This window comes from Megascapheus bottae, chromosome 19, assembly GCF_031878675.1.
Source record: "Megascapheus bottae isolate mThoBot1 chromosome 19, mThoBot2.hap1, whole genome shotgun sequence".
Taxonomy (NCBI): Eukaryota; Metazoa; Chordata; class Mammalia; order Rodentia; family Geomyidae; genus Megascapheus; species Megascapheus bottae.
In genome coordinates, this window is record NC_143527.1 from 36,216,389 (window position 1) to 36,241,527 (window position 25,139).

The 25,139-nt window shown below is 46.6% G+C and overlaps 1 protein-coding gene across 2 annotated transcripts in view; it reads right to left on the minus strand.

The window, feature by feature from the left end:
• Positions 1 to 16,598, minus strand: part of Cables1 (Cdk5 and Abl enzyme substrate 1) — a 91,669-nt gene extending 75,071 nt beyond the window's left edge. Inside the window, exon 1 of one of the 2 annotated variants that reach the window (XM_090353343.1) lies at positions 15,578 to 16,598. In XM_090353343.1, the coding sequence (XP_090209469.1) occupies positions 15,578 to 16,365 (788 nt within the window). In that variant the 5' untranslated portion in view covers positions 16,366 to 16,598. The remainder of the gene's footprint in view (positions 1 to 15,577) is intronic. The other variant, XM_090353342.1, reaches the window with a different exon arrangement.
• Positions 16,599 to 25,139: the final 8,541 nt, after the last annotated feature.

Sequence of the window (25,139 nt, forward strand, 5' to 3'; positions counted from 1 at the left end):
CGTTATTGTATTTGTTTCCTTATAGTTCAGCCTTGACTTCTATTTTCCTGGCTCCAAAACAGCTACTAAAGTTATATTGAATGAACATCACACCTCTTTAAACAACATCTACAAGGCTCAATTCTTTCCAGCTCGGTGAAATACTGCTTTCAGGACCAGTGGAACGAAACACACCATTTGTACCAATTCCCCACTCTTGTCTACATTTCCTACTTGGGTTGGTGGCAAACAGGATCAAATTTTAAAAATCACACTGTTGTTTTAGACAAGATACAGTCTTCTTTCAAACCAGGCTGGGTTGGTCAATGACAAAAACAGCAGCACACATTCTAGATGGGAAAGTGGGCAGCCAGTAGCATAAGTGTCAAGAAACACTTAGATCCTCAAGCACCTTTTTTTTAAGTAGTAAAAAATGCTTTATTCCGATAACCCCCTCTCAGTGTTTTTTCATATATATTTTTTGTAATTAATAGAAGGGTTACATTACATTCGCCAGATGGAAGGTGCATTACTTCACAAACATTGATACCCTTTCTCATGTCTTGGTCCCCATTTCCCTCCCCCCCACCCCTACCCTCATCTTGTTTTTCCCCCTTTCCTATCCAATTTCAAATAACCAAATACGCTTATATCCAATATATCAGATAGCAGAGTGAAATACTGAAATATGAGATAACCAAGGGACAGCAGAAGAGATGAGAGATAACATAGTACATTAAGGACAACAATCACTCATTATATGGCTTTTGTTTCTATATCCTAGAGGTCCTTTCATTTAGCGTCATACTGTATGGCCTTATGTATCTAGGTTTGCTCTATTGCAAATCTCTGCTAGAAGAGTCCAAGGTTTCTACTGATTATGGCAAATGAGGGAAACCATTGAGCCTATTTCCTTTGAGTCTGGCTTACTTCACTTAATATAGTTTTTTCTAAGTCATTCTGACAGCAGCATAGAATTCCATTGTGTACAAATACCACATCTTGTTGATCCACTCATCAACTGAGGGACATCTAGGTTGGTTCCATATCTTTGCTATGGTAAATAGTGCTGCAATGAACATCGCTGTGCTAGTGGATTTAGTATACCCTTGTTTCTGGACGGTTGGGTAAATGCCAAGTACTGGAATTGCTGGGTCATAGGGGAGTTCTATGTTTAGTCTTTTGAGGAACTGCCATACTGCTTCCCATAGTGGTTGAAAGAGTTTGCACTCCCACCAACAGTGTAGTAGTGATCCCTCCTGGCCACATCCCCTCCAGCATCTGTTATTAGTTTTCTTGATCCTGGCCATTCTAACTGGACTGAGGTGGAATCAGAGTTGTTTTGATTTGCATTTATGACCAAAGATGTTGAGCATTTCTTCATGTGTCTATAGTCTTCAGAGAAGACTCTCTTTAAGTCTTTGGCCCATCTTTTAATGAGATGGTTGTGTCTTTGGAGATTAGTTTTGGAGTGATTCAATTTTTTGAGCTGATATATTTTAGATATTAGGCCTTTGTCTGTTGTATGGTTAGTGAAGATCTTCTCCCACTTTGTAGGCTTCCTAATTTACTAGCTATGTCCTTTGCCATACAAAAGCTCTGCAGTTTAATGCAGTCCCACTTATCCAGCCTTTCTCTGATTTGTTGTGTTTCTTGGTCCTTATTGAGATAGTTTCGACCTGTGCCAAGGAGACCTAGTGTATCTCCTATTTCTTCTTGTAAAGTTTTCAGTGTGTCAGCTTTTACCTAGAGGTCTTTGATCCATTTGAAGTTAAGTCTAGTGCAGGGTGACAAAGAAGGATCCAACTTTAGTTTTCTGCAGGTGCTTAACCAGTTCTGCCAGCATAACTTGTTGAAGAGGCTGTCTTTCTTCCATTCTATTTTTTTGGCTCCCTTGTCAAAGATCAGGTGGCCATAGGTCTGTGGTTTAATATCTGGGTCCTCAGTTCTATTCCATTGGTCTTCAGGCCTGTTCTTGTGCCCGTACCAAGCTGTTTTGGTCACTATAGCTGTGTAATAGAGTCTAGAGTTTGGTATTGAAATTCCTTCTGCACTGTTCTTTCTGCTAAGAAGTGTTTTTGCTATACGGGGTCTTTTATTATTCCATATAAAATTTTGGATTGCCTCTTCTATTTCTTTAAAGAATGACATTGGGATATTGATGGGTATTGCGTTGAATTTATAGATAGCCCTTGGCAAGATTGTCATTTTCATGATGTTGATTCTTCCAATCCAGGAGCATGGGAGGTTTTTCCATTTTCTCAGTTCTGCTTTAATTTCCTTTTTCAAGGTTTTAAAGTTTTCATCAAAAAGTTCCTTTACATTCTTAGTTAATTCCTAGGTACTTTATTTTCTTTGAGGCTATTGCAAAAGGAGTAAGCACCTGTCTTGCCCAGGAATGTCACTGACTGAACTAGTGTAGCTGTGTTGCCCAGATTGATGGTAAGAGAGCAGTGTGGGAAGGCATCCCAGCTCAGCTGGCTCTTGGTAAGAAAACTTAACACCCTCAAGTGGCCAGGTACTTGTAGCTCACGCCTATAATCCAATCTATTAAAGAGGCTGAGATTTGAGGACTGTGGTTCAAAGCTAGCCGAGGCAGCAAAGTCTACAAGACTCAAAAGCCAAAAAATGGAGAAGTGGATCAATGGTTGAGCATCAGCCTTGAGTGAAAAGGAAAGGGACAGTACCCAGTCCCTGAGTTCAAACCTCAGTATTGGCATGTGCAGCACACACGCACACACGCACGCAGAAAAATCCTCAAGGACCAAGAGCATGGCCTAGTGATAGTGTGCTTTCCTAGCATGCAGGAAGCCCTGGGTTCAATTCCTTGATACCACATGCACAGAAAAAGCCGAAAGTGGTGTTGTGTCTCAAGTGGTAGAACGCTAGCCTTAAGAAAGCCCCAAAACAGTGCCTAGGTCCTGAGTTCAAGCCCAAGGACTAGCAACAAAAAAGAAAAAAGAAAAGAATCTCTCAAGTTCAATCCCCCTACAAAATCTGCAAAATATGGTTAAGATAATTTGATATGTGGTCACAACATAACCTGGGAGAGCTACATCCTAGGATCTGGGAATAAGTAATTCGGAGATGATTGAATATGCTCTCTGCAGTCCAACTGGATTATTAAACATGATCCATCTCTACCTTTCAGATGATCCATCTCTACCTTTCAGAAGACTCAGAGGCTCAGAGAGAGGAGGGAAAGAACTTATGCCACAGGCCCAGGAAAGGGCATGTGTGGAATCTAACGCAGCTTCCATTTGGCTACACAAGCTCACAAAAGGAGTATCAATAAAGCACACTATTTCTACAGAAACACCACCAATAAAACAAGACAAAGACATTGTGTCTTGTGGTATTGAGACCACAACAAAGTTACTTTGAACACCAGAGTAAGAACAGAGTAAGCCCCTTGGCTTACACACACACTCACATGGTACTGGTTTAATTACCACAGCCTACCATTATGCCTTTTCCAAAGTCATCTCTCCTTTTCCTTACAGTTGAGATGCACATGAACAGGGAATTGTTTGAAAAATATAATCATCTTGTATGATTTTGTTTTCTAAACAGAAAACTGTCTTTAAAATTAAACAAATGAAATCTGATTTTGTTGGTGGTAGTCCTAGGGTTTGAATTCAGGATCTCACATATGTGTGTACGTGTACACATGCCTGTGCATGCACACGCACATGCACAGTCTTTCCAGTTGCACATAAGCTCTATGTAATGTATCAATGTCATCTATAATGTATACCTTGATCTACCAAACCCTTTCCCTCTCTACCCACCCAGATCTCTGTGTCTCTCAGAATCTAAGAGGCTCCCAAAGTCCCTCACATTTCTAGGTGTGTATAGAGTCTGCCAGTGCTCAGGCCCCAGCTCCCTCCTCTATCCTACAAGCTCACATAAGGGCCCCAGGATGCATGGTTCCCAGGACCCAAAACCTGTGTGCCACTTTGAATAACTTCCTTGTCTTCCTCAGAAGGCCTGGCCTAGCACTGTGCCCACTACACCCAACCAGACCCCAGTGATCTCCACACTACCCTCCAGAATTTCTTATGTTGCTTTCTGAGTGTCTTTTCTCTGCCCACCTCCCACGCCAGAACCAAGATCCACCATGACAAGGGGCCTTTTCTCACAGGACACCACCGTATCCCCAGGGCTTGGCACAAGGCAGAACATTTTCAACAAATCTGCTTGAATACTTGAAACAACTGCTAAGAACTCAAAATAAAAGTAAATACAAAACACTTTAGGATGCAGAGGAAAGAATAGAAATGCCAGACAGAAGGCAGGGAAAACTAAGGTGACAGAAACCCAGCAGAGACAAGACTAGAAGAAATTCACCAGCTATACAGCGTGGCCTGGGAGACAGAAAAGCAGAGATGAATCTATACTGGGAGACACGAAGCCTTCCTGGGTGACGCACCTGGGCTCTCTGCAGAGCATTACATCTCCCAACCTGCAGGAGAATAAATGCTTTGAAGTAAAATAAAAATACCCTGAAATCACCAGGCACTGTCCCTGTCCTTCAGAGGCAGGGTAATGTTCTAGGCCATGAGGTCTTGTCTTAAGTAAATGCTTCCAGACCTTAAATGGTCATGAGGATCATGTCTGAGAACTAAGTAAAACAGATTCCTAAGCCTTGTCCCAGCATTTCTGAGGAGGCTAGGAAAAGATTAAGGTCTTACTATGAAGCTCAGGTTGGCTTCCTAACTTGTAATCTTCCCACCTTAGCCTCTGGAGTGCTGGGGTTACTAGAGGAAACTATTTCTAACAAGTTACTTGGTGTTGCAGGTCTGCAGAATGATTCACAGCTACTAGACTTACAATCACACCTAAGCATTGAGAGAAGGCAGCAGGAAGATCCAGGAGAGAATTTAGATTTTTTTCTCCAAAGTCCGATGGTGACCCAGTGACCTTCAGGGGTAGCTCCTTGCAATTCAGGCTCAGCCTTAGGACATGCTGGAGTCTGATCTGCACTGACCCCTGAAAATGTCCATATTCAAGGTTTACAGCCCACAGATTGGCATTATGTGGATGGGATGAAGTCTGTCAAGAGTTGCTGATGGTTCTGTGGGTTCTGGAAGGAGACAGCAGGATCTAAATAACTCCTCCGTTCCCCCTGCTTCCTGGCCACAAAGTGAGTGGCTCTGCCCCATCACATGCTGCCTCGATACCAGCCCCAAAAGCAATCGGAACCACCGGCTGAAACCTCCAAACACAGTGAGCCGCCAGAGCATAAGCTGGCTGTTTCTGGTACTTGTTATGGCCCCCAGAAGTACTACTGGACTTCTGTCTATCCTACTAGGCCTGGGGAGGAAGGCCCGCAGCTCTGTGTAGATCTGGATCCACATGTGCTACTTTCCTGGGGCCACCATAACTAATTCCCAACATCTGAATGGGTGACCAAACCACATATGCTGCTTCTAGTTCTGGAGGCTACAAGTTCAAGATCAATATATCAGCAGGGCTGATTCCCAGCTTTGGGGAGGATCCTGCTTCTTCTAAGCTTCCTTGACATCGTCATAGACTCTGTCTTCCCTCACTGTCCTCTCATCCGGCATGTGAGGAGGAGGAGGGGAGAACACCCACCTTTGGATTTAGAGCCCAGTATGACTTCACCTAATTACATCTACGAGGTCACATTCTGAGATTAGAAATGGACATCAACTGGAAGGAGACGCCACTCAGCCCAACAAACACCGTGAGTACAAAATTCAGCTCCCTCAGGCTGGACGACACAGAGATGTAAGAGGGTGCTGAGGACACAGCCACCTGCTCCTACATCTGGAATCCCGCTGCCAGCTTCCTTGCTAGTCTCCCTCCCTTAGGTAAAAACAGTTGCCTTGCACAATTCTCCCCTGGACCAGAGCCTGGGCCCCATTCACCTCTGAAGAGCTTCACCAACCCTGGGTAGAGCGTGCCCACACACGGTGTGCAGAATTGATACTCGTCACAGATCCCGAGCCCCATGGGGTATGCCTGAGAAGCCCCAGATGAAGCCCAGTTAACTGGAGTAGAAGGAAGGAGGTGGTATCAAGTCACTCTGACTCCATGCATCACAGCCACACTTGCCTTGTGGTCCCCAAGGAATATCTCACTCTTAAAAGCTTCCTGCCTAGACACCAGAGGCTGAGCGGGCAGAATGAACATGGCTTGTGCAAGAGGGAGTAGCAGTGTCTTTCAAAGGAGCATTCCTCCCACAGATGACCCAGGGAAGGGTGACTGGACTTCCCAACCCCTAAGGCATGCCACATCTATCCATGTGCTCTGCACCTGTACAACCAAGACAGCTGTTGCTTCTTGCTTCCCTGCATCCCTACTGCAGGACATGAGAATTCACTTTGCACAGCTGGTCACTGCAATAAATCTGTGGCAGGGCCATATCAGTACCTATGGAGACCCCACTTTCCTTCATTGCTTTAATTCTACTCGTTTTGTGACTCTAAAACCCTGCAGCGAATCATCCACTCAGAACCAAGCACTGGCACAGGAGCATGAGAGCCCCAGGATCACCCAACTTCTCTGCAGCTGAGAGGAGAGAGGAAGGGAAGGAGAAGAGAGAGGGAAAGAAAAAAAGAGAGGAGGGAAAAGGGCAGGGGGAAGGTGCAGAGTGTGGTCAATTGGGTGCAATGGGCTGTGTATGGAAAGAACAGCTCTTGTTTCACTGCAGTCACTAAGGGTCAGGCCCCTGCTTGGATGCTAAATGTGGCATTCTTACCTACCTCTGGCCAAAAGCAGGAGTCCTCCCCACTCTACAGAGGACACAGGCTTTTTCAAAGCCTGTCTTTCCCCCTCTGAAACCTGGTCAACTACTTTGCTAAGAGGCCCAATCCATGAAACAGAGCAGAGAAAGTGCCCTTTCCTATGGGAGGAGGAATGAGAGTGTGCGTGTACGTACAAACACACACATACGTACGTATGTTCTCTCCCTCTCTCCCTCTCCCTCTCTCCCTCCCTCCCTCCCTCCCTCTCCCCCTCTCCTCCTCCCTCTCTCTCTCTCTCTCTCTGGAGAGAGCAGACCTTCTCAGGTTCTGGGGAGATTTTTCCATTACTGGGCCCAGCCCAGAGTTCTGCTGGGCAGCCCTCAAGGTTATCATGTGTCCATCAGCAGATGGAAAGGTTGTGGTGGAAGGTGCTGGCTGCCTGGACCACAGCACAATACTGCTTTGTGATCTACCACACTGACCTTGACTATGTCTGGTCCACAGTTTGGAAGTGAATGAGGACTGTGATCTTTGTTCTTTTGAGGTTAACCAGTAGACAAATGAGAACCTGGGGCAGGACAGAATAAAGCTTTACTGAACTCAACTAAGAACCTTCATTAAGTAACAGAGTTGTGGAAAAACAGATCTCAAAACTCCAGTTCTGCCACACAGGGCCACTTTCTAATCTGCACTACCTCTACTGCCTTTTTGATATTTAAAAACCCACAAAACACTGTAAGCTATAAAGTACCCGATGAGTAAAGCCTTAGAAGTTATCAGTTTTAGGTTTGTGAGAGTAGACCAATAGATGAAATCTCACAATTAACTAGCTGTTGGCAATCTCATCCTCTTGCACTATTTACCTGCCAAAAAATCACACTTACATTTTTCTCGTTTGTTTTTGTGTGTATGCTGGTATTAGGGCTTGATCTTAGGGCCTTGAGCATCAAGGGCTTTTACCATCAAGGCTGATGTTTTACCACTTGAGCCACAGATGGTTGTTTGGTGATGATGTTCTGGTCTGATGCCAGATTTTTCTGCCCAGGCTGGCTTCAGGTCTTGATCCTCAGATCTCAGCTTTCTGCGTAGCTAGGACTCTAGGCATGAGCTACCAGAACCTGGCCCCAAAGCACACTGTATTCAACTCAATAAAATATAGTAACTCACTGAGAACTTAACATTCTACATTACATCAGCCATCTGTCCCCTCCACATGCTTTGAGCAAAAAAACTTCTTCAACTTTGCCTGTTTTCCACTCCTCATAACTTGCCATCCTAAAAGCAAACTACAAAGCAAACATTTCACTTTATAAATAAGAAAGATTTAAAATAAAAATCAATGTGCTGGGCACATGTAAATCTTTGGCATTCTCAGAACTTTTTATTAGTCTCTTGGTGAATTTTCTTAAATCTGTTTATTATAAACCTTAAATTGAAATCGCACAGTGCCCCTTAAATTGGGGAGAAGATTGGCTCCTTACACACTCCTGCCCCACATTGCAGTATCCCAGGTCCTAAACCACTAGCATGTGCCCATTCTGCTCTGTAAGCTTTTGTCTTTGTGACTAAAATGTGCAGTAATAAACTCCAAGCCACATTAATGATAACCTTGTTAAATATAAACTAGTGTGCAATTATCCAAGCTAGCACAGAAACTGAGTCTATGTTCTTGGAGGCTTCTAAAAAGCAAACAAAAACAAAAACAGCATTGCGGTTTGTAAAAGTAATAGCTAAGGATTTTACGATTCCTATCTGCAATTCTGAGCAGTCTGCCTCAGCTTCAAGCATCTGAGCAGATTTGCTCTTAAACTGTACACAGGCAGAGCCGGGAGTTTGGCCTAGTGGTAGAGTGCTTGCCTAGCATGCATGAAGACCCAGATTCGATTCCTTGGTACCACATACATGGAAAAAAGCCGGAAGTGGTGCTGTGGCTCAAGTGGTAGGGTGTTAGCCTTGAGAAAGTCCAAGGACAGTGCTCAGGCCCTGAGCCCAAGCCCAGGACTGGCAAAAAAAAAAAAAATGTACACAGGCTGAAACCCAAGGGGAACAGCTTTGGGAATTTTATTTGTTTGGGGTTTCAGTTGGGAAAATGAGTGGCTGAGAGCCTGGAAGAACAGAACATCATTTCGTTAAACAAGATCTTTAAAGACAGGTTTTTCAAATATGCTTTCTCTGACAGGGATATTTACATAGCCCAAGAAGGGGGAATAGACAAAAATGTGGGAAACAGCCCTTGGTATATACCTCCAATAAGGAGAAGGAAGAAGGAACTACCAGGCTAGAACTACCAGCCTGGCCAATTCCTGAGATCAGGACTCCCATCTTAGCCAGCTCAGACACTTCTACCATCTCCAATCCACAGGCACCCTATTATATCTAGCAAAATCCCAGCCTACAAGGCCAGAAAACCAGAAACCCCGCTACCTTCCCCTCCCCCGCAAAAAATACTAGGATTCAGCTCTAACTCATGGTTATGGATAAGTGCTTTAGACAAGTTTCCTTAACCCATCCAGCCTCAGTCACTTCAGCTCTCAAATGGGTAAAGTCTTGCTATACAGGATTGCCAAGCAGATTAAAAAGCAAAACAAAAAAACCCACTCTAGGGGAGCATGCACACCTGCGAGGTAGAGCAAGCACCCATCAGTGTTACCTCAGTGGGTGAGGCATGCACACATTCAGGTACAGCTTACACAATCAGCCTTGCTTTACCCCAGAACAGGGGCCATCAAGCAGATGGCAAATAACGGGACATGAATTGCTGCTGGAAAAAAAATAAAGAGCCTAGAAGTTGAGGGTGAGGGGAGTGCAGTGACCAGCAAGAGGAAAAATAAAAAAGTCCTTAAGAGTTCTAAGAGGTTTGATTGGTGTCTTGTCAATATCCCTTGTGAATGGGACAGCAGTGACTAGCATATGCAGATCCCTTCCCAGCGAGGCAGTAGCCTTCTGAGAGGCCCCTGGCTTTCTGTAGATGCTTCTCCCTCTCCTGCCAAAGGATCCTGTCTGATCCGGTCAGTCTTATTTCTCACAAGGCAGCCTTTGACTGGTTTCTGGTCACTGCTGTCACCTGCTCTGTTTTGCCATGTTGTCAGCTTCCCATTTTCACTTTTTCATGCCACCACTTGAACTCTGGACCTCATCGAGGTCTTGCTTGGTATTTAATCACAGCTGGTGCTCCATCACTTGAGCCATGCCTCCAGTCCAACTTTTTTTGGTTGGTTAACTGGAAAAAGTCTCAGACTTTTTTTTTTCTAGACTGGCTTTGAACCTAGATCCTCCAGGTCTCAACCTTTTGGGGTTAGGTGCACAGGTATGTGAGCTACCAACTCATGTCAGCTTTCTTGAGAAGGCTATCAGTGTATCAACCTGTCTTCACAAGATGTTCCTTCCAGATACTCTGCCCAGCACACACGTTCCCATCCCCATACATACACACATACAAACACACACACCCTTCACCTACTCTCCTAGCATGGATGGCACCAGCTCCTCCTCCATCTGGTGCTTGTGGATCATAGGCCAGCGCTGGTTCTTACACACAGCACTTCCTCCACGGAGGGACACAGGCCCCTGACAGTTAGTAGGAAGGTTTGGTTTTTGTGGTATTAGGGACCTAACTCGGCACCCTCATCCTTGCTCCTGACCCTTGAAGCACGGTGAGGTTGAAGAGGGGGTGTAGAGGCAGGCTTGGGGTGGAATTTCACTACTGGGGTCACAGGAAGCTGTGACACTCTTGGAGTTCTCATGCACACAGATGGGACCCTCAAGTTAGGCCCAGCGTAGTCAGGGGCCTCCAAGGTCATGGGCTCTGCCAGGTTCAGCTGAAGCCAATCTAGCAAGCACTGATCACCCCAACCACAAACCACAGAGGGAGAGTGGTGCCAGTGCAGACTCTGCGGGCCTGGCTGTCTGGCTCCAAACCCAGTCCCTTGAGGGACCCCAGGCAAGTTAATTCCTCCTGTTTGAAAAATGGGGTTAACAGTCTCAAAATAAAGTCCGCCATGCTTTTCATATAGAAATACTATGTACAGTACCCTGAGACAGGTCCCATGGGGACTCAAACACAAGAGTTCACCTCTAAGTAAACCCCCATTCCATAGGTCTCTCGGTGTCATCGGGGCCCAGGGTTTATGTCTTTGCTGCCAGGATTTGCACAGTGGCGCCTCATCATTGATATTCATGATGTTTGGGTTTGTTGAAGGAATATGTGGTACAAGCATTAAGTCTCTTTACAAGACTATCCTCTACTGCTACTTGACACAACCAAGCACCTAAGGAAAGGGGTCCACGGGGACTCACCACCTTGGCAAGCAGAGACTCCCAGCACAGTCTCCTAAAGTTCTCTGTCCAGCTGTGCTTCTCTAGGGCACAGCTGGAGTGGCTTTTACAGTTGCATCCTATACTCGGGAAAGCCAATCCATTGGCCAGTGGAGGTACTGCCTATCAACTACATTGCCACTGTTTCATGGTTAAATTTTCCTCATTTCTCCAAGGTAAACATATCCCTAGCCCCACAGTGGGCCTTAGACCCTCAGAGAACGAGTCCTGGAAAGGTGCTAGGCTTAGCTGTTCTCATCCATTTAATTCCATGAGGAAACGGAGGCGCCAAACCCAGGGTCTTAAGTTCTTGACCTACAGCAGGTTTCCTGACTTACCTCTTATTCACTTCTCCTGTTCTGCCTATGGACCTTCACCCAACAATTCTCCATTGAGTGGGGGGGGTGGGAGAGTCCAGCCACTAGCAGGTTTGGGGACCAGTGCTGAGCAGGTCTCCCCTACTCCTCCCAGAGGACAAACCCTGAATTCACACCTTCTATGGGCCTTTGTCAGCAAGGAGTGTATTCCCATTTTCCTGTCTCCAGAGCTCACCCACATTCTAGAGCCACCTCAGCTACCAGCAAGCACCACTAACTCATGTCCCACCAGAGCAGGGCCCAGCCTGGGACTCAGCCTTGGCTCTTGTACCATGTGACTGGTTGACTGCAAGCCAGTAACTGGCTAGGAAAGGCTATCTCTCCAACCTGGCATTTCACACTTTGAGACTACAGCATGCATTAGGAACTCAGTTTCTGCCCCAAGGCAGTAGGCCTCTAAGGCAAGCAGTTCAGGGGTACTTGAGATCTGACAGTAACACAACAGCGAGCAAACTTGAGCAAGCCTCTTTATGCCTCTCTAAGTTCTGGTTCCTTTAGTCTCCTCTCCCAAGTTCCAGAGTTTGAACTCAGAGCCTCAAGCAATTAACTTGGCTTGCCTGTTCAGCTGGTGCTCTATCTACCATTTGAGCCACACCTTCAGCCCAGCTTTTTGCTAGTTGTTCTGGAGATGAAGTCTCACCACAATTTCTGCCCAGGCTGGCCTCAAACTGAGAGCCTTCAGATCTCAGCCTCCTGAATGGCTAGGCTATGTGTGAGCCAAAAGCACTCAGCTGCTTGGCCTGTTTGTATCACAAGATGCTGGTTAGAAATGATCTGTTTCTTAAGAAACCTTCAAGTGACTATAATAAACACGCTACTATGAGACCTCATGCACATTTAGCACCTAGACTTCAAAAATCAAAGATCCAGAAAGGCTGATTTACATGCCCAGAATCACACAGCATTCAAAGCCAAGACTTGGACCCTTTTCTACCACATTCCCTCTCTTCCATTAAAACCTGTCTACCAGGGGCTAGGAGTTTGCCCTAGTGCAAGGGATTTGCACTCCCTTTCACCTATTAACCCCTTCCTGATGTGAGGCTTACTCCTCAACAGACAGGAAATGAGTTAAAGGCACACCCCTGCTGGCTGGCAAACCCCAGGGCTGGGTGAAGCCCCACAAGGCTGGAAGGATCCATGGGGCCACAGTCCTAGAGCCCTGGACACAGCAACAGAACAGAGCCCAAGAAGTAGCCACATAGTTGGGGTTTCCAAAGAGGCCAAACTGGGGCAGGGTTTGGGGGCAGGGGATTTGGAAATGGCACGTAGAATCACCTCAATATAACTGGCCCGCTGTATCCTAGATCTTTATATTACAGTCAGCAGCTCAAGAATTACTTGTGATCCTACTATAAGCAGTGCATAGTGATACAGTGCTGGGTCCGAGGGAAAGATGCCAGGCTTGGTTGTCAAAGGCCCACGTTCCTATCCTGGCCCAGCATGGGTCATATGTGACATTAGAATGAGCCCAGTATAGAGATGGAGTAACTGCAACATCAGCGTTTGTTCAGCTGTGGTGCAGAATGTTCCTTCTTGTTCTACGTCCAAGACTCAAGTCCAAGCAAGTCATTGCAACTGGTCAGATGAAAGTAACCACAAAAAGAAATTCTGATTTTTACATACTCCTAAAAAAGTCAAACACAAGAAATCTCAAATTCGTTTTTTTAAGAAGTGATGGTGGAAGAGCACCTTTTGATTCAAAAAGGCAGCACTTAGCTGGTTCCAGGCATTGAAACACTCAGGGATCTCAAAGCCAGATCTGGACTCAAAGCCATGTGTGAGTGGAACCATTCATAAGAGTTGCAGGGGAGGCCACGGGCCCAGAAACCACAATTGGAAGCCAAGCAAAATTGTATGGAATTTCTTCAACAGAAAAGGAGCCAAAGAAAAGGTGAATTAACAAATCACATCCAGGAAGTATGTCTGGGCTTCCTAAAGGAAAGGAAGGGGAAGGAAAACCAGCAGAGCTGGAATGACCTGGGCTTAGTCAAAGGCCTTAGTGTACTTTCTGACTTGCACCTGGCCTAGACAAGTCGAAGTTCTCTTCAGGCATCTCAAAGCAGCTTACCTCACATAAAGGTCTAAATGCAGCAGAGCTGGGAATTAGGCGTCCTAGGCTGGCCTAGCTTTTCTCAAATCAGTTTTACCTACTCCCACCGCATCAAATTTAATGCTGCTTCTATTGATAGCTGCATATAAAAATAATGCCTATGAAGTTTCCAAATGTGGACTACTCAAACAGTAAAATGAGCTAGATTAGTGGTGCATGCTTGTAGTCTCAGCATCCAGCATTCAGGAGGGTGAGCAGGATGAAGGAAGACTTCGAGGCCAGTCTGGGCTCCATAGCAGGACCCTGTCTCCAAAACAAATAAGCCAGCCACCAGTGCCTCAAGCCTAGAATCCTAGCTACTCAGGCGGCTAATATCTGAGAATTGTAGTTTGAGCCAGTCAGGGCAGGAAAGTCCATGAGACTCTTATTTCCGATGAATCACTAGGAAAGCTAGAAGTGGTACTGTGGCTCAAATGGTAGAGCTAGCCTTGTGCACTAAAGCTGATGGACAGAACCCAGACCCAGAGTTCAAGCCCCAGCACTGACACAAAACAAAACAACCTACCATTAACAGTAAGGTATCTCCTGATTGTTGTGTAAGGATGTACCTAAATAGCTACTAACTCATCTTAATGTGTTAGTGTACCAGAGATCAAGAAAGTGTCCCAAAGATACCCAGTGCTATGATTCAAGTATGGTCAGGATGTTTTCCAACTCGAACACACAGGATCCACCACAACCCCTGAAATGAGTTTTTTGTGTTTTTTTTTTTGAGAAAGCAAGGAGGTCATCTCATCTCCAGCTGCTGTCAGCACTTGTGTCTTGCAGGTAACACAGGCCCGCCTTCCATAGCAGCTTAGCCTAACTCTTACTGTTTACTACATGCCTGGCGTGACCCCCTGACTGCTGGACTCAAGGTACAAGTGCACAGCCACTCCCTCAAGAGTGTGCTGTGCTGTCAAGAGCTGATCAGAACCTGCTGAGTGTGCACTCACCCATCAGGGAGAGATACCTGCTCTGACAAGATTCACCAGCACGGGGCTGTCACCAGCGTCCAATGTGGTTAATGCACTCATGCCATCTTGATGCTCCTTCCACTGTCCACACACCCTTGCCTGTGGCCCAGAAACATGGCAAATTCAACACCTCACACCTGCTAGGAAGAACCAAAGGTGGTTGCACCAGACTTGTTCTTCCCCATTTGGTTAAGGAAGGAAACTCAGTTTTCTAGGAGGCCAACCTTTAGCCTTCAGAAAAGCATTACTTATGGGAAGGAAACTGGAACCTATTTTTTTCTGCCCATTCTGATGCCAGCAGAATGCTGACAAGGGAGTATTCCTGACTGCCCGGCCCACTAAGTTAACTGGCCCCAGGTGGTCATCAGGCCTTATTAACTAATGAGAATCAACACTCCCCACCTGTCTGTTCCCCCAGCCAGTCCTGTCTCCTCGTAAGTGTTGACAAACTCCAGCTATTTCTAGACAATCCAACGTTCCCTCATGTTTGTACAAAATGCCAAATACCTGCAGACAACTTAAGCTAGCAAATACAAGAAGCTTTTAACTCAAAGAAAATCCTCCTTTAATGGAAAACAAAATCCTCAAGCCCAATTTCCTCCCAGAACCCCTGAACTCTCAGTCTGGGCGGGAGTTCAAGGGAACTTAGTGGGAAAGCTCTGCACTTTCTTAGGAAAGGCCAAGTTTCCCTGGGCCGCAGGAACTTCAGCGAGGGGGTTCACGAGTGTGCCTGCCCCTAGCTCGGGCTCCTGCGCGCCGCCTGGCCGCGGGTCCCACCGCGGTTTCAGACGCTCGCTCCGAGCGGGGCTCACCCCGCACCCCCACCCCGGCCTGGGTCTGGACTCGGTGGCAGGAAGTTTATGGTGGTGGTTTGGGGAGAGTCACTTTTTGGGGGGGAGGGGGAAGGGAGCTCCTGCAACTCCTACCGGCCCAGCCAAGGCACCAGCGTGGCGCTCCTGCTGTGCACCCACGTGTAACCACACGCTCCCCAGGACTCTTCCTCTTTGGGGTGCCCCGCTGGTCTCGAATTCGGGCGGGGAGCCCAGGATCTAGCCGGACGAGGAAAGGCGGCCGCGGCCTGGGTCCTCCGGCCCCGAGGCGGGGAGGCGGGGCGCGCGGGACACTTACCTGGACCTCTGCAGTTGCTCGAAGGCGCTGGCGCTGCCACCCTGTCCCGGCTGCTCCAGGGAGCAGTAGTTCTGGGAGGTCTGCCTGGAGAATCCGATGGGCAGGATCCCCTGAGTGAACGAGTTGAGACGACCACGGCTGCCGCCCGCACTCCCGGGGGTCCCGGAGCCCAAAAAGGCGGCCGCTGGCACCTGCGCGCTGATAAACGCATCGTCCTCCTCCAAGTCCTCCGGCCCAGAGCCCCCGACTCCGTCGGGCGGATACGACTGCTCTCCCGCTGCTGCCCGACCCGCGCCTAGGGGGCTGACGACTCCCCGAGCGGCCCCGGGGCCCGGCAGCGTGGCGTGGCCGCCGGGGACGAGGGCTGGCGGGAGCGAGGGCTGCGGGAAGTGGGGGCCGGTGGACGCCGCGGTGCCCGGCGTGGGGAGCGCGCTACCGCCGCCCGCGGCCGGCAGGCTGAGCCGAGTCCTCGCGCCGCAGGCGCTGCTGGGGCCGCTGCCGGGCTTGGCCGCGCCGCCCTCCTCGCCGCCGCCCCAGTCCGCATCCTGCACCGGCGGCCGTCCGTCCAGCGAGATGTTGGTGAGGAAGGAGAGGGCAGCCTGGCGGCGCCGCGGGTCCACGCGCGGCTTCCGGGGGGGCTCGTGCGGCGGCTGGGCCCGCGTGGTGGCGGCCGCGGGCTGGGGCTGCGGCGGCGGCTGCGCCCCGCTGGTGCCCACGGCGTCGGTGCCCGAGGCGCCGCCGCCTCTGCTGCAAGCGGCCGTGCGGGCGGTGGCGGTGGCCGCCGCCATTGTGTCCGTCTGCGGCGTTCGTTCCCCGGTGCCGGGAGAAGCGATCGGCGGTGGCGGCGGCGGGCGCGAGCCGCGGCGACCCGGGCTAGGCAGGGCGCGGGGCGCTGGCGGCGTGCACGGTGGCCCGGCGGCCCGGCGGCAGGGCCATACTCGCCCCTCGGGGCTCGGGGCGCCGCGAAGCCCCGCTCGCGCGCCTGAGGAGGGAGCTCGCTGGCGGCCCGCCTGCCGATCGCCGGGCCCGCGTGTCCGTATTTATAGGTGCGCGCGCCCCGCGCTCGCGCTCCGGAGCGCTCTTTGCAATAACACGGTATCACGTGTGGGGAGTGGAACCTGGGAGGAAAACAAAGCCGCGGGCGGAGGCGGGCGGCGGGGGGCGGGGGGCGGGAGGAAGAGGAAGGGGCGCGTGGCGGGGCGGGGAGCGGCGGGGCGGCGCGGGGTGAGGGGGTGCGATGGCTCCCCGGGCGCGCGGAAGCCAGGTGCGGGCGGCGAGCGCGTTTCCCCCGGCACCCTCCCCCGAGCCGAGGGGCACCGCGGGGAGGTGGGCTCCCTCCCCGCCTGGGGGGCAGGTCGGCGTCAGCGGGATAGTCCTTGGGAGCCAGGTGGAGATCTGAACCTGGCCCTGTGGCTGCACCTCGACGTTCATAGTCGCGCGAGCAGGTCCACAGCCCACGGAAAGTGTCTCTAACCGCTGAGTGAAGTGTCACACTCGTCGCTAGGACAAGGGTGCTTGGACATCTGTGTCTGTGTGGCCCCCTCTTCCCAGTACTCTCAGGGCGACTTAAAGAACGCTTTGGCTCTGTTTTCTATGAAGACTGAAGCGGGGTCAAACAGTCTTGCACATTGTTGGTGATTTGTCTCTTTTTCTTCTTGATGGCAGTCAGTCACTCTCTTGTATGTTTATCATCAACAACCGCTTGACACCTACCATGCCTTCTAGAAAGATCAGCTCCTGTCTAAGCAAGCAAGGACCCGCCTAGTCTAGATCTGGAACAGTCTCAGACCCACTCCCAACCAGGGCCCACTTGCCAGGGCGGGGTGAGGGGTGGAAGATGCTGGCCCACAATGTCTACAGCTAGGCCCTTTGGGGGACTTAAATGCTACGTGGAACAATTGTTACACTGAATTGAGGTCGGTGGCACCTAAGAGTCCTTGCTGCACTACTCACAGGGGGAAGCAATATATTTAAGATCAACGGATTGATTTAATTAAAGGTTTAAATTTAGCCCTGGAACTAATGGGTAACTCTACATGGAAATTCCACCTCATTTCAAGTTCAGGAAAGTAAATTAAGTAATGGAGGGCAGATACACTGTCCAAAGAAGTACAGCTAACCCGGAGCAGGAGATAGGATGAGTTTCTGATTACATTTGTTCCAGACAAACAGTTCACATGGCTTTTTACATGAACAAATCGTTCGTTTTTTTATTTTGTGCTGATTTTAGGCCTTTTTAAAAAGAATGGTGCTGGTGCCTATTAACTGTAAAGAGTTGCTGAGTTCAGAGTGTGGAAACCAATTCCTGGAAATTTCATCAGGTTTTTAATTACTTGTAGACTACCTGGAAACTTCTAAATTGTCTTATAACAATCAAGTTAATTTACATGACCATTAATTATCCTGGCTGGGCTGACAGGTAGTGTTAAATGAAAGACTTCAATTCTGCCCCTGTTTTTTTTGTTTTTTGTTTTTTGTTTTTTTAACAAAGCTATTTTGCTTAAAATGTGGTCAGTGTTAGGACAAGAAGTGTGTATGGGGGGCGGGGGGAGGAGAGGAACAATTATCTCCTAAGCAATGACCTTAATAGATTGATTTCTTTTTCTTGTATGTTTAAAAAAACAAAAGTGAAAACTGTTTATAGCTTGTGATTTTGTCTGTTGTGTTGCAGTCTTTTGCAATATTCTTGCATAGCATCACTTTCATGACTGCAGTGTCCGATTGTGCGTGCATGTATGTGCACACATGCACAGATGCATGTGTATATGTTCCAGTACTGGAACCTGAACCTCAGACCTATGCCTTTTCCCTCACAGTTGGTACTCTACCATTTGAGCCATGCCTCCAGTTCTGGCTTTTACTGGTTAATTGGAAATAAAAGAGTGTCATACTCAAAGGAACTTAGGCTCAATGGTTTCCCTCATTCGTCATAATCAGTAGAAACCTTGGGCTCTACTAGCAGAGATTTGCAATAGAGCAAAATCTTGATACATAAGGACATATAATGTGAAGCTAATTGAAAGGACCTCCAGGATAGTGAAACAAAAGCCATATAATGAAAGATTGTTGTCCTTAATGTACTATGTTGTCTCTCATCTCCTTTGCTGTCCCTTGGTTATCTCATATTGGTATAGTATCTCACTTTGTTATCTGATATATTGAATTTATTTGTATTTGGATATTTGAAATTTGATAGGGAAGGGGGGAAAACCAAGACGGGTGGGGGGTGTGGGGGGTGGAGGGAAACGGGTACCAAGACATGTGAAAGGGTATCAATGTATGTATGTGAATTAATGCACCTTCTATCTGGCAAATATCATGTAACCCTTTTACTAATTACAATAAAAAAAAAAAGAGTGTCATAGATTTGTCTCCCCAAGATGGCTTCAAATGATCCAGACCTCAGCCTCTGGAGTAGCGCATTCAATTTGATGGCACAGCATTCAATTTGATGGGAGGCTAAGTTGTTAAAATAGCATGCTTAATAAGTGTGTCGTTTTCATTTTTGATATTATAACAAGAGTGGTATTGATTTTTTTCCCCACCCTTGCTACCTTGCTATTAGATTCATAGGTTAAGTACTTGCAGGAGCCGATGACATGGCGTGTTTTTAAGGCTTTCTGTCCAAAAAAAATAATTGTTTGAATCTGTGTCTCACATATTCCTCCAAGTATTAAAATTTATGGTCAGTATCTTGCTATTAGCCCATTTGACATAACTTTTTGCCTACTTTAAGTGTCTACTATGAAGACTATTTTTAAATATTTATTAAAGTGTCAAACCCAAACCAATGTCTATTTGAATCATATGCCCTTGTGGTCCCCTAATGGGGACCTGAAAGTTCATTTATTGTTCACCAACTGTGTACCAGCCACAGAGTATTTCTCATCTTTGTGATTTCTCTGTGATGGTGGTAATGGGGGCATTGTCATTAATAGACATGTCTCAGAAAAATGGAATAAAGTACCCCAAGCCATGAAATGCACAATGGCTGGGCCTGCCTGCCAAGGGCTGTCTCAGGGCCCATGAATGTTCCTGCGCCCTCTGCTGGTGAGAATGTTTTTCAATAAGTCCAGTTTCCAGAGTGCAGCCTCTGTTCATCCTTCAGTCAACTACAAAGGAAACATTACATTGCAGCCCATTTCCTTTGTGGGGGTAGCCTGAGGTACAAATGAGGAGTGCTTTATAAACCTTCACAACACTTTCCAATATTGCTATTCTTCCATCTTAATCCTTAGACCCTGAATTTCTCCAAATTAACTCATTTTTCAGCTACTATCTGTTTTATTGAGAAACTTCTAAGTGTGCAGTTCCATCTTGGGACAACAGGATGAAAGAAGTATGGCCTGTGCCCTTGATAATTAGAATGAGCAGAAAACAAGCTCAGGACATTGAAACTGAATTCCAAGGCCAACTCCAATTAAGAGTCAAGTCAGCAAAGTGTTTATCAGGGTATGAAAGAGGAGCTTTTTATTTGAAGTGAGGCTTGTAGGGACAAGGTGTTAGGCAGAAGCTAGGATTTGAGCTGACCTGGAGATGAAGGAGACAGGGAGAACAGTTAGAGAAGAGGAGGCTGCTGTCATGTTTATCTTAAACATCTTATAAGAGCCCATGTGCTAAAGCCTGGTCCTCAGAGAGCCACTATTATGGGAGACATTTTAAGAGACAGGTCTAGTGGAGAGATGGTAGGTCACTAAGGGCATCCGCGTTGAAGGAGATTGCGGAATCCTGGTTCCTTCCTTTCTCTTTTCAGTTTCCCAGCCAGGAGCTGAGTGGTTTTGCTTCCACCATAATATGCTGCCTTGTTGGAGGATCAGAAGCAAGCAGGCCAATGAGATAGACTGACACCTCCAAAGCAGAACCCAAACCAACGTTTTCCCTTTATAGGCTGATCAGCGACGGCATTTGTTGTAGTGACAGGTAGCTGACTTAACATACATTACACATTTGAATTACTTGTGCATAGCAGGCATAGAGGACTAGACCTTAAAATGTGCTTCTTGATCTGCCATGTGAACCTACCCCTACCTTCACTTTCATATTGTTTCCTTCAAGTTCCCAATCTGACCTTTATTTTTCTTACATGAAATTCATATTCTGTTTAAATTGACACACAGGGTCCTAGGAGTCAATTAAAAGAACCCTATTAGAGCTATCAGCCCGTAAATAGTAATTAAGTCAATCAAAAGTGTGAAATTTAATTGGGTGCTGATAGCTCATACCTGTAATCCTAGTTACTCAGGAGGCTGAGATTTAAGAATCATGGTTGGAAGCCAGCCTGGGTAGAAAAGTTTGTGACAGTCTTATCTCAAATTAACTACCGCCCACCAAAAAAAAAAGCACAATGAGGGGTGGGGTGGGAGGAGGGAAATAGGGACCAAGACATGAGAAAGGGTATCAATGTTTGTCAATGTTTGTGAAGTAATACACCTTCTATCTGGTGAATATAATGTAACTCTTCTATTAATTACAATAAAAATATATGGAAAAACAAACAAACAAAAAGCACAAAGTAGAGGTGTAGCTTGAGTGGTAGAGTTCCAGCCTGGAATGAAAAAGGTAGGGGGCAATGCCCAGAGTTCAATGTCCTGAATTCAAGCCTCAGGAATGGCACCAAAAAAAGTGAAAATTAGTTTAGAGATGGTAGCAGGAATTCTCTGATATCATAGAAATATGGCTTTGGACTCAGAGAAATCCATATTCCAGTGCCAGCTTAGGCCCTCACCAGCATGTGATCTTGAAAGGTCTCCTGTTTGGGCAGAGTCTCTGTGTCTTGGAGCCTTCTTCTGTAAATATAGATTTGGCAATACTTTACATTGCAGAGTTGTAAGGATTGCTGATGATGTAAATTATGTAACCAGCAGCAGAGAGTCTGGCATTCGCTGAGTTGCTATTATTAGGAAAGTACAAAATATAGAAGGTACATATAAGAAAGGCCAGAAATTTTTTTGTAATTTTCAGTAGTTTTTCCAGGCAGCCAAGACCTGAGTAACTAGCTGTGAGCTCCAGTTCAGATCAGCTTATTTCACTGTGTGTTCGTGGGCTGTTGCCTACTGCTGGGGCACTCTGAGGAGTTGATCTAAAGCACAGGCATTGTTCCTGGAGAAACCTTCTCCTTAACCCAATAAAAGTTAGGGCCTCCATGACTAGAAGCAGGGATTGTCAAGAGGGGTTCTCTCAAGGCCCAGCTCTTCTAGAAACCTGCTTTCTCCATGGGAACTTGGGATCACTTCTGTAGACTTGGGTGAAGGGAGAAGGAAAGGGAGAATAGGGGAGGGGGATTTTTGCTTAACCTCTTTACTATTGGCATAAATCCTTTCATATCCCCAGGACTTCTGGGATGAAATTCATTTCAATAATACTTGATTAGGAGGCTAGGGATATGAGATGAAGAAATAAACTCAGTGAGTAATATAGAGCCCAATAAAGCAACTTGCAGAATATGCCTTACTTGAACTCCTCATCCTTTTATCTGCTGAATGCCAATCTTGTGCCAGCTTCTAGCCTGGGTGCTGTAGATACTCAGGAGAACAAGACTTGGTCCTGTCCTGGAGCCTTCAAGCAAATAGTAAATAAAGTCATGCTAACATTTGCACATTTAGCAAATTAAGTATTGAAAAAGAAAAGTACTTGACTCAGTGGGTCCCCAGCATTCCACCTAGAGTAGCTCGTCTTCATTCCACTGTCTAGGACACCTTCAGTGTTGTCCTTGCTACTTCCTGCCATAGTTCTTTCAGACTGAGTACCCGCCCTCCCCTCAGTATTGGCACCAGCAACCCTGTCCAACTTCAGGCTCAGACAGAACTACTTTTGTCTTTGGATCACTGACACTATGGGAAGAAAAGAAGAAGAATTTTGTTTGTTTTATTTATTTATTTATTTATTTTGCTGCTCTACTACCAAGGGAAATGTAGAACCTTGGAGCTTTTATAATCCATGTGAGAAGCTGCAAAAAAAAAAAGTTAATGAACAGCCCCATAAACATGTGTGATTGATTAGTCAGGGGCAATAGTTCGCGCTATGAAAGGATTTCAATACTCATCTGTGGCAGGAAATACTGTTTCCACAGTTTGTTAGAGGAAATCTCCAAAGACAATGATACAGATGCATTTAGACTTCAGTTTTCCTTGGATTCATCGAGACTCACCCTTGGATGCAGCTTAGCCAGCTGTGGAAAAGGTGGAGCAGGATCCAGAAGGTAGCGGCCCAGTCACCAAGTGATCTTTACGAAGTCCTTCGTAGCATGAGGGTGCCAACCTGGGTTTTCACATTTCACTAACTCTGGGACACCTCAACTTCTGCATGTCCAAGCTGGAGCACACCTCCCCTGCCTTGTATGCGTGTTATGCAGATTAGAGAAGCATGCTGCTAAGCAGTAAGCAGTAATAGATGTCTGTTCCCATGGTCCATGTAGGAAAAAGTCTGCTTCCTCTACTCACGCCAAGCAATTCTAACAGCAAGTATATGTGGGGATTTTTCTCTACCTACCAGTTCTCCAACTCTTGATACCAGTAGGATGTCTTAAGTTCAACTCAGTTTAATCTTGACACTATCTACCTGGAAGGGCTCAACTCTTCAAGAGTTTCCACCTCCCTTCCGGTACCCATTGCAAGCAGGGGGCCCAGGCTACTCACACTTCTGTCTCTTGGCTACAAATCAGGGTAAGCAAGCTTCTTATCAAGTTCAGTAATTTGTGTGTTCGCTAGTTTACAGATTTACAGGCACATTTTAGCTATCACAAATGAGGGAAACCATGTACCCTATGTTTCTTTGAGTCTGACTTTGCTTAACATAATTTTTCCCAAGTCTTTCCATTTCCTTATGAATATGGTACCCATATCATCTTTTCTGATGAATGAGTAGAATTCCATTTGTATATATACCACATTTTCTTGATCAATTCATCTATGGAGGGACATTTGGGCTGAGTCCATACCTTGGCTATGGTAAACAATGCTGCAATGAATATGGTTGTGCTGGTAGCTTTTGGGTGGTCTTGTTTGTGTTCTGTAGGATAAATGCCCAGGAATTGCTGGATCATAAGGTACCTCTATATTTAGTTTTTGGAGGAGCCTCCAGACTTCTTTACAGAATAGTTGAACATGTAATAGAATTCCCTTTTGGCCATATACATGCTAGCATTTGTTTTTGTTAGTTTACTTGAGATTGGCCATTCTAACTGGGGGGAGTGAGAGTCTCAGTGTTGTTTTGCTTTGCATTTCCTTTATGGCCAGCGTGATAAGCAAGTGGTTACAAATGAATTCACTGAAGTATGAGACTCTATGAAGAGAGCAAATGGTGTAATTCTTTGAAGAAAAAATAAACACAACTAAGTTAATCCAATGAAGTATCAGGAAATGGGTACAAGAATTCATTGTATGTAGTGTAGAATTGGGTCAAAGTGGAAAGGGATTTGAAGATTTTGAAGAGGTGACACAGATGAAGATGCAAGATATACACAGAAGCTGCTTTGCTAAAAGGCAAAACAATCCAATACATTACCTAAACCTAAGATAAGCAAAGGGTGACTTGGGAGGGGGGGGGAATATTGAAAGGGGTGGCAGTGATAAAGATGGCCGGTATTCATAAAGTACTTTGATGAATGGCAACCCCTTTGTACAACTACTTAAAGAGAGTACAGATGTTTTTTAATGAAAGGATCTGTTAAAGAGTTCACATGAGGTCGAGAGTTTGGCCTAGTGGTAGAGTGTTTACCTAACATGCACGAAGACCTGGGTTCAGTTCCTCAGTATCACATACATAGAAAAAGCCAGAAATGATGCTGTGGCTCAAGTGGCAGAGTGTGGCCTTGAGAAAAAAGCCCAAGGACAGGCAAAAAAAAAAAGTTCAGACGAGAGCTAGGGAATGAGGGTGCTGAATAAGATCTCAAAGGGTCATGAGGAGCTCTGTCCTTGTGGAGCCCGGATGTATTCACCAGTCTGGACACTCCCTCACTCTGTCTCTTGGGGACACTTATGAAGGCTGTACCACACAGGAATGACTAACCAGCAGTCTCCAGCACTGCCCCAGAGGATAGGGGTACGGGCTGAAAGCCCCATGCTTCTAATTATGGTTTGGTCTTTCTTATGCCTGGCTCCCCTCCTGAATCTATCCAGGTTCTGTCAAGAGTTGCCTCGCTGGCTACTCACTTTGCCAATGCATGTACTAAAATGAGGACAATCCAGAGATTGGCATGACCCCTGGGTAAGGAGGACAGCTACATTTTTTTAAGAATATGTTTTAGGGGCTGGGAGCATGGCCTAGTGATCAAGTGCTTGCCTAGCATGCACGAAGCCTCAGATTCAACTCGTCAGTACCACATACACAGAAAAACCTGGAAGTAGTGCTACGGTTCAAGGTGCTGAGCATTAGCCTTGAGCAAAATGTGTCCAAGAACAGTGCCCAGGCCCCTCGTTCAAGCCCCAAAACTGGCAAAAAATATTTTAAAGACTATACCATGTTAATACATATGATGCTCTTATCACTCAAGAAATAACAAGGAAGGTAGTAGCTATCAGAAGTTAAAGATCAGACATAAAAGAATAAAAATCCATTTGTTCTG